Here is a 10,827-nt window from a genome sequence, read left to right as displayed (position 1 = left end):
CGATGAAAAATTTTACTAATAATTTAACAAATATTTTGGTAATTTTTAAAGAGTGTGTATTTAAAATATTTTTGTATTTAAATCAGTATTTTTAAATTCAACCCGATTGTGATTATACTGGTTAATCCGGAGATCTGACAATTCAATTTATGTTTTAAAATATTCATATTAAAAAATCACTAAAACCCGAGACTAACCGATTGAACTGATGGATGATCGGTATGTAATCTAATTGGATTTAAATTGTAATAGTTTCATAATTTGTAATTTTATAATCGAAATTTTAAAGTTCACTATTTTGCAATTTATGAAATTATGACGTTTCTACAAAATTTTAAAGAGAAAATGATAGATATAAAATAACTAAGATTAATTATTGTATTATTTGGAAACATTGATAGTAGTATAAAAAATATATTGTTTGGAAACATTGATAGTAGTATAAAGAAATAAGTATATTGTTTGGAAACATTGATAGTATTGTAAAGAAATAAGTATATTGTTTGGAAACATTGATAGTAGTATAAAGAAAGAAATATTAGTGATTTAATGTATATTTAACTATAAAGTATAAAGATGTATTTAATTTAAAAACTTACAAAATAAATGTTAGGTCCAACAGAATGTTTCTGTTTTAATAAGATAGATATTGTATTTTTGTCTTATAAACAAACGCAGCAAATGTATAAAAGAGTAAGTGAAATAGCTCATTCTTGTACTTTTGTGATGTTGTATTTCAGCAAATTTATATAATCATTTTGGGTGACATTTAGATTAATATTTAAAAATTGATTACAAAATAACTTAGATTTATCTATGCTTAACAAGCAAAATATACTATTACAAATTTCTTTTTGTTAGAAAAGGTTCTAACGCGGATATGGGTCTAATTAAAAAAATCCAGAATTAAAATACATTACCTCTTCTGGTGAAAACAAGCCATTTTTTCATGTATACACAGATAATGATATTCGAGAAATCTAAATACTTAAATACACATTTTTGTGGGCTACTTAAAACACACATATATATGCTGCTACTTTTTTTTTTTTTTTTTTTGTTTAACCTGGGGGTATCCCAGGCCCAGAAGGCCCAGACTAATCCCCAAGGGGAAGGAATGCCCACGGATAGACGCCCCTCCCAGTTTTTCAAATGGGCCGAAAGCATGGCCCATATCCGTGTGGGTGACAAGAGCGTTGCAAGGTAGTTCCCTCCGGCGTGGATCGAACCCCCTACCTGGGTGCAGGCGGGGACCCGTCCTAACCATTGGGCTACAACGTCTTGTCATATATGCTGCTACTTGCTTGCTCTGTTTTTAGTGCATTATAATACCCGTTTCGCAATTTTATAAACGTGAACATAGATATGAATAGGTTTAAATAATCAACTTATTCCGATTTGGCGAGCAATACCGGGTTGTTATGGTCTTCAATCGTCACTGTCTTTTATAATGAATTCAATCTTCTTCATTGTCAAAGACTAAAAAAAACTCAAGTATAAATGATAATGTATATTGGTTAAATTATACTGACAAAAATATGATGTGATGCTATAAATAGCCAATATATCATATGAAACAAAACTATAGTATAATAATAATACTAATAATAATAATAACAAAAACAAAAACAAAGATTCCTAGTACTTACTACACATATCAATGCTTTCAATTAAATCAACTAACGATTTGGAAAGGGTGTTCAAATTCAATAGTACTATGGTTTTTATATTCATATTAATAATGGAATTTAAATTGATGAGTCAATCTTTCTCTTTTGCTACCATTACTGATGAATCAGCAATGTCCCCTGTGAAAATAGTCATTGTTACAAGAATTAATTTATAAAACTGAATGTCCAGTATAGAAGAACCGGGTTTAAACCGTCAAAACAGAAGAAGTAGCGGTATATATACTTCCTCCGTTTTATTTAAAATGTGTTATATACTTGCGTGGACAGATTACGAAAACATTTAGTTTATATATTTTAAAAATAAAAACATTATTACTTATATGTCTAACCATATTTGAACAATAAAAAAAGAAATTAGAGAATAAAATTAATAAATTTTGCATTGACATTTTAAAACGACATTTATTTTATAACAAAAAAAATTAGTCTATAGCTACATTTAATATGAAACGTAGTATGAAACGTAGGAAGTAGTAAATACAATATAAAGATTAAAAGAAAAGAATCCGCTGTTTAAAAATATAAGGCAGCCCATAGGAAGCAAAAAGAATGGCCCCTGGTTTTGTGTATCCATAATGGTATCTCTGTCTTCTCTTGTCTTTGGTCCCCTGTTTTATATCTGTTCTGCCTTCTCAGCCCCTTTAAATATTCAGGGTGTGTGTTTGATTCCTTAACAAAGTCTCTGTCTTTTGTTGGTTGGTGGGTTTTGTGAGGTTCATGGGGTTTGAAATGAAACAAGAGAAAGACGTTTTGGGATTGATTCCGAGTAAGACTCAAGGTAAAGCTTGCAGCTCTAACTCTAGTTCTGTTAATTCGCCTCATAATAAAAACAAGAAGAAAAAGAAGGATAATAAGAAGAAGGTGGTGATGACATGGCGCCGGAAGAAGACTGATTCTCGGGCAGAAGAGATAACTGCGGTTCGGCAGCTGTTGCTTACTTGCAAGGAAGTGTTCTCCAAGGGCGGTCCTGGAGTTGTTCCTTCTGAAGATAAAATCCAACAGCTACGAGGAGTTCTTGGTATTAACTTCTTGATTCAAATTTCTTGTTCTTGGTTTTCCATAAAGTTTCGATTTTGATCATATAAAATATAGAGAATATGAAACCAGAGGATGTCGGATTAACTCCGACCATGCCGTTTTTCCGACCAATCCCCGGACCGAGTGATGGGTCTTCACCACGGATAACGTACCTGCCTCTACACGAATGTGAACAATTTTCGGTAACTTCACTACATACACTCTCTCTCACTTGTGTTGTCTCTTGCTTGTGATATAAGTAACCATGGTTAGGGCTTTATCGCAGATTGCGATTTTCTGTTTACCGCCTTCTGGTGCCATTCCTCTTCATAACCATCCAGGGATGACCGTTTTTAGCAAGCTTCTCTTTGGTACAATGCACATCAAGTCGTATGATTGGGTGGTTGATGCTCCATGTAAGCTTTCTTGCTTCTCAAGAAAACTCATAAGCTATAAAACCTTTTGGTTATTATTATCTTGCAATAATATCTGGTAGACTGGTAGTGTTCTCAGATATTCTAACGTAGTCACTTTTAGTTATTTATCTCAAAGATATGATCCCAGTTAAGCAATAGATTATAGGCAATGATTAGAAGTTTAGAACAGAACAATACTGTTGATGGAGGTGTTGAACTCTTATTGCGTCTTAAACTCAAAAGTCAAAACCAACTGTCAATAGATGGATGGATTGTTTCATGTATCTTAAAGTTATTATAGATCTTATCTCAGTGCTGGCTGATGTATGCTGATGTGACGATTTGTATTAGGACCGACCACAAACTCTATGTAGGTCAGGTCATCCTACTTGTGTTAACGATTTGGATTGGTCCCCTAAAGGAAATAAGATTCTAGATCCCTCTGGTGATATAATTGAGTGACGGAATGTACCCTATCCTATAGTTGCTGAATGATATACAGTTTGCTTTTTCCATTTTCACGTTTTAAATATTAAAATTCATATACATTGGTTTCATTTTTTAAAGTAATTCGTTTATATAACATAAACGTCTTAAAATTATACAGAAAAACGTTGTTAATGTTCCCTCCTTTTTTAACTTCACGTTGTTAATTTACTTGAATTATATTTTTTGTCTTTTATATTATTTTGGGAAAATCTATTTTTTTTGTTTTTTTCTTGATGCGATAATTAGACTATTCCGATAGCTACCATTCATATGATGTACAATTTAGTTTTTATCGTCCATAATATTATTTTGTTTACCACACTCCGCAACGTTGCCCATCAAAGCATTAATAGTCTATGATCTATACCTTAATCACAATGTAAAGTGAGAATCGCTTTTTTGTTTGATCTCAATCGCAGTGAGAGATCCGAAAACGCGGCTAGCAAAATTGAAGATGGACTCAACGTTAACCGCACCATGCAACACCTCCATCTTGTACCCGGAAGATGGAGGGAACATGCATCGGTTCACAGCGAAAACAGCGTGTGCGGTGCTAGATGTGCTTGGCCCTCCTTACTGCAATGCAGAAGGCAGGCATTGCACTTATTTCCTAGAGTTCCCTTTGGACAAGTTCTCATTGGGTCAGCTTTCTATACTTACTAAGCGTAGTAGTCTTAATTAACTAATAACATTTGATGATGAGACCAGATAGATAAAATGTTTGTGTTGGTTTTCAGAGGAAGACGACGTTTTGAGAGGTCAAGTGGAGAAAGAAGGTCGTGCCTGGCTGCAAGAAAGAGATGATAACCCAGAGGATCATAACGTAGTTGGAGCGCTATACGGAGGTCCAAAGGTTGAGGACTAAGGGCTTTTTATCGAGTTTTCATTGGGTTTACCTCATAGGATAAATCTATAGGTTCACCAACCAATATAACACGGTTATTTCAGATTCGAAATCTTAAAAAAAAAAAATCCAAGATATTATATTTTAAAAATAAATAAAAATAGTAGTAATTACAAAAAATATTTTTTAAAATATATTTAACACCGTTAACAAAACAGTAAACCCAAAACCATAATTCTAAATCTTAAACATTTGGATAAATCTAGACCCTTGAATAAATCATAAACATTAAATATTAATTTTTAAAAAACTAAACATTTCAAAACCTAGACCCTTGAATAAATCATAAACATTAAACATTAAATCTTAAAAACACTAAATATTAAATCCTAAACCATAAACCCTTAGGTAAATTCTGAACCCTAGGATTTAATTTAAAAATTTAGGGTTTAGTGTTTAGGATTTATGATTTAAGACTTAGGATTAAGGATTTAAAATTTAGTGTTTTAAGATTTAATGTTTATGATTTAAGGTTTAGAATTTATCCAGGTGTTTAGGATATTGACAGACCGAGAACACAAATTAGTATGAGACACATAATGTAATTTATATAGATTAGGGTTATGTAAATAATTTTAGGTTAATTATTAAAAAAAAAATGAAAATGAGTGTTGGGCTTGTGCCACATCCCTTTCTCACATGGATCTTCCCCTCGTTTAGGGGTTACATTAGATTTAGGATTTAATATTTTATTGATGGTGTTAATAATATTAAAATATTCTATTTTATAATTACTACTATTTTTATTTATTTCAAAAATATAATATAATTTTAAAATATATTTTTAAAAATATTTTAAATATAAAATAACTAAATTTATTGGTTGGTGAACTTAGATATTCATTTTAGGGATAGACGCAAGAAAAACTATTTTTATCCATTGCACTTTTTAAGTTATGAATTTTTTTTCTTTTTTAGTTTGGGCTTCTTAGTTTTTTTTGGGTCAAATTTAGTTTAAATTCTTCTTCGTACATAAAAAAAAGGAAAGGTAAACATGAAAAGAAAAAAGAGATCATTACTGTTTGCTTAAATCTTCGGTCTATGTTCAAGTTTTTCTGATAGTAACAAAATTAAATAGTTGGAGTTTTTTATACTTTATATTTGATTGCTTTTTCGTCTTTTTGATTCATTTGGATTTGATCTCGATATTTTTAAGATAGAAAACCGATAAAAAATCATTTAAACCTAAAATTTAAAAAACAATCTGTTATGCAAATTGAATCAAACGAATATAAACGAGTTGAATAATGATAGTGAGAGAATTTTTTTTGTTCCACTGGTTCCTCTCGTATAAAGAATGACTAGAGGAATCATTACCGGATTTACTGATTTTCAACAAATACAGTACATTTGTAAATGGCGTATTTTTTTTTGCTGAAGCCAACAAGAACCACTGTAACTTATTTCTGTACACAGTCAACTATTTGCAAATTGCAACATAGATCAATTTCCAAAACTGTTGCATTGTTTTTTTTTTTAGGTTTTGGAATGTTTCCATAGTAAAGACAAGTACTTGTAATTCGATATATTACATAAGATGCTCTAGCAACTTGAAATGTATAAATTAGTTAATATTCAACAATTTAACAGTTAACCGGATAGTTGGTATAAAGAATTGAGTTTCAACGGGTCGACATGCTGAATTCCCACGGAGAAGAATAATTAGTGATACTACTAGCTGTACATGTACTCCTTCAACTTATTAATCAATATTTTCTGCGAGAACGAAAAGTATTAATTAATTTGAATTCATATATCTTGGATAATGCATAGAGATGGGAGCCTTAACCCAGAATAAACTAATCATTCATTCGATGACCAATCTCAAACCATTGACCTAAATTTCAATAGAGAATCTCCAAGTTGTCTCTAAATTTCTTTCTTCGATTGTTTAAGTTCAATGTCTAAATCCAAACCATTGACCTTAGGTCAGTAGTTGTAAAATCTATCTGCAAGTTGATGGCACAAATAATATTTACTATAGTTGTATTTCTTTTTGAAGACCAACATCATATGTACGAACTCTTCGCTAGCATATTAGAACATTTTATACTTACAAAGGATATTATCTAGCTGATGTTTAGCATTTTCCAGAGATTATGGTTTATCGTATTCAAAACTCCCTATATAACTGTAAACTAGATCTCGACCCGCACAACCGTGCGGGTTTTATTTTCATTTTTATATGTATATATATTTATTTAGATCATTAGTAGTATACATTTTTAATTTAATCATATATTTAAATATTTATAAAGCTTTTCAAATACAATAATGTATAGTTTGCATGTTGTAAATAATCAACTGTTTAAACCGTCGTACGTATTTGTTGCTTCTTATTATATATTTATTTTATTATATTTTTATTTAGTTATTAAACATATTAATATATGCATGAAAATCATATTTGACAATTATTTTTTATTTAATCTATTATATTAAGTATAATCACAATCAATCATGTTAATTTTTCTATCATATTGAACTTAATATGATAAAATATATTAAATTGATAGAATTTTAATATAATTTTTATCAAAATAATTTTAATATAATTTTAATATTATATTAGATTGATAAAATTATATTAAATTGATAAAATTTTATAAAATTATTTTAAAATTATATTAAATTGATATAATTTATAAAATTTATAAAATTATATTAAATTGATAAAATTGATAAAATTGATAAAATTATATTAAATTGATAAAATTTTAATATAATTTTATCAAAATTATGAAAATAAAATTTAAAATTTTATCAATTTAATATAATTTTATCATATTAAGTTCAATACGATAGAAAAATTAACATGATTGATTGTGATTATATAATAGATAAAAATAAGATATAATGTTTTATTTTTTATTTTATAAAAACAACTGAATATATTAATGTATAATAATATTTCAAAACTAATTATGAAATTAGTTAAAATATTTACATATAATTTTCAAAATTAAGATCTTGTTAAGATCTTTTCAAAAGATTTTTTTCGAAATTTAATATATATATATATATATATTTATTTAAATTTTAAATGAAAAGATAACAAAAGATATTATGATTAAAGTAGTTCAAAGATTAATAATGATTAAAAATATAGTGTGACCAAGTCTAGTAGATAGTTTTTTTTTAAAAAATCACACATGAATTAGAAGTCATGACTTCTATTTTAATATAATAGATATTGGTGTTTTTTCAGTTATATTTTTGTGTTAATTGTTACTTTTGTTTTTATTATTATTTTAAATGATTAGGAGCTGTACCAAAACTCATGTATTCTCGCAAATCAGAGCATGTTATGTGTTAAGTCTTAAGTAATACTCAATCAAACCATCTCTAGCTTTCGTTTTTGGTGTTTATTGAACTAACGATAATTAATCATTATTACTTTAATTCTCAACATATTTAAACAATTCATTAATTATTTTGACATATACCTACCAGTAATTAATAAAAATAAAATTTTATATCGTAGAATGTAGATATATCATTCAGATTTACATCAGAAGTAATAAATTCAAGAAGGTCGTTTCCAGAATTCCAGTTAATAAAGCTCAGGTCAAGATCTCTGATCTGGCTTTACGAGTCGCAGAGACATGTTGTTGACCTTTCTTCTTTAACTCGTTTTCTGAAAACATGTAAAAGTTTCTTCCTTCCTTGCAAATTTATTGAACTGTTGTGTTTATAATATTATTTAACAGTGCGGCCATATGAACATCTATCTTATTAAAACAGAAACATTATAACTTCTTCTAGGTGGATTTTTTAAGTTGGACATCACATTATTATTCTTAGTCTAACCTTTAATTTAAATATTTCCTTAAAGAGTTTAATATCAACCATCTATCATTTAACTCCACTATAATATCTATGTCTTATATTATATACATCTATTAAACAAAATATCTATTCTTTTCGTTAGAATATACTCACATTATCATATTTATATTATATCAGAGTACAAATATAACACTCCCTCTCTTTTATTATAGTCAAATGAATACAATAAATATCTCCAATATAAATATTACACGAGTCTGAATTCTTCAAAATATAAATATAAATAGATAGAAATAAAAATAAATATTACACATTTTATTAAAAATATAAATATTATTATACGAGATGTTGTTAAAAAATACAACTGTTACACGAATCCTTAGCCTGTCATTATACAATTTTGACTATCTCGGTATGGTTATCTCCTAAACCAATTGATTCAATTAACCAAATAACTTAAAGAACACGTTTCCTCCCATCATCAAACTATAATTATCTTAAACACAAAACCCCTTTTAGTTAAAAAAACAATTATTTGGCATCTAATACTGATGAATCTTAAATTTTAAATAGCTTAATACAGAACTTTTGAAACTCAATACTAAAGATATCAGAATATATTTTCTTTGATGCTCAAATAATCAAGGTTTGTTTTGAATATACACTAAATATAATATAGTAACGTATATTTTTATTTCAATAACAGAAACATCAATTTATACTTTAAAAAATCGATTATTGGAAAACCTCTTCACCAAGTTGAGTCTACTATGCCTAAAATCTCGGTTACAATCAGATATTCACAATCAAATTGACAGGTTTGAAAAATCATGAATATGGAAAACCCTCTTCTCCAAATTTATTCTACTATACTTAAAAACTCGGTGTCAAGATATTTTGCATTTATTATATCTAACTTAATAGGTTAGAAAATATTCATTTCCTCCCACTAATATGTGTGTATGAGTACTTGCTTTCGTATTTTTCATTGGGCATTTACAAAACATTCAGAAAAAACTCCCAAAAAGCACAATGTCAAAACCAAATAGTATTGGTTGATATTTTTTTTTTGAAACTCAACAGTATTGGTTGATATTATATTAGTGTTTTCACCATACAGTATATTTTTAATACACCAATAAAAAACTATTAATAAAAAAACAGTTTTAACATTGTTCTTAAACAATACGTTTCGGACAAACTCGAAATTATATAAAACCACACATTATGTGAAAAGCACAAACTCCAAATTGTATTAACTATTATAGAATATATGTTATGTGTTAAAAATAAAAAATAAAATCCGCGCGGTCGCGCGGGTCATGATCTAGTAATTAATTACACTGGAACTGAAATAAACAAACTTATCTCAAACTAGAAGAAAATTAATTAATACAGCTGACCATAGACTTTTATTGTCTAAATAAGACCAACGGTTGATAATCTTCCTTTTGTCTTATTATTGATGATTAAGCAATCCATTTTCCACATCAAAATATTTAAATTTCATCACTAGTCTTTCAAATGAAATTCAGAGATTAGTACCGGTTGTCGCAATACATACAGGACTGGTCACATAGTAATCGAAATGACTCAATAAAATAACAAAATTATAAGAAAGAGCTGGCTTTATCATTTCCATGTAGTTAGTAACTAAAAATAATTTTTCTTAATCATGTGAGACGTGTTAAATTTATACCTCACTGTTTACTGAATTAAACAATAACCACATTGTGACCACGATTGTTTACTTAACTATATAATGAACTGTACACATGATATATAATACTGTACTAGTTAAGAAGAAAGTCATTTGTTTATTATAAAAACTAATGAATATGATGAAAGTTGAGTTGATCAAATGTTTACTAAGATTTTTTCTGTATTAAAAAATCTAGAAGAGCTCGGATCCCCATAAGAAACTTGACCATTTTATTGTAAAGATCTTAGGATGAAATTCTTAACGTAGTAAAATATTTAAGAAACGATTAAAAATTAAGAGACAATTCTAATATTACTCTAAGAATCTCAATCTAAGAAGCCTACAATAAACATACCTTATGGAGAGCAGATTAACTATTCAAGGTTCAACTATTCAAGGTTCAACACCTCATGATAAAATTATTTAATGTTGTGCGATCAAAATAAATAAATAAATAAGTTTTCTTATAGTTATGTACGGCACCACAAAAGAAGTATACTACTATTGATTTGAAAATAAATTGTTTGGTTTGGAGAACTGGAGACAGGAAAAGACGGCAATTTGCTAGCTTATGTAGAATATTAATAAAGTTTTTTTTTTACCGAAAATCTATATATTAATAAAGTTGCCTTGCTTATTAAGATATACTGTATTTAATGTTTTCTCTTTGTGATTTTACCGATAATTATATACGAGTAAAGCTCGTATATATGTATAATCATAAATAGTTAAAAAGTATTTAGTTATATCTTAAAAGAGTTTAAACTGAAATATATTTATTAATATTTTACAAGAAAATAAAGCAAATAATGCATGTGC

At 28.1% G+C, this 10,827-nt stretch overlaps 1 protein-coding gene across 2 annotated transcripts; it reads left to right on the top strand.

The window, feature by feature from the left end:
* The first annotated feature begins 2,278 nt into the window (after positions 1-2,278).
* LOC108816790 (plant cysteine oxidase 1) lies at positions 2,279-5,622 on the top strand. 2 transcript variants are annotated; one of them, XM_018589356.2, is made up of 5 exons: positions 2,279-2,709; positions 2,799-2,911; positions 2,995-3,124; positions 4,033-4,254; positions 4,351-5,622. In XM_018589356.2, exons 1-5 carry the CDS (start codon positions 2,409-2,411, stop codon positions 4,476-4,478), a joined length of 894 nt encoding a protein of 297 aa, XP_018444858.1. In that variant the 5' UTR covers positions 2,279-2,408; the 3' UTR covers positions 4,479-5,622. The 2 variants fall into 2 exon arrangements, with proteins under 2 accessions (XP_018444858.1, XP_018444857.1); XM_018589355.2 differs by having other exon boundaries at positions 2,288-2,709; positions 2,784-2,911.
* The last annotated feature ends 5,205 nt before the right edge of the window (positions 5,623-10,827 follow it).

The sequence above is a fragment of the Raphanus sativus genome, chromosome 7 (genome assembly GCF_000801105.2).
Source record: "Raphanus sativus cultivar WK10039 chromosome 7, ASM80110v3, whole genome shotgun sequence".
NCBI classification, from domain to species: Eukaryota; Viridiplantae; Streptophyta; class Magnoliopsida; order Brassicales; family Brassicaceae; genus Raphanus; species Raphanus sativus.
The sequence above is the reverse complement of the archived record's forward strand: the minus strand, read 5'-3'. Positions and strand labels throughout refer to the sequence as shown.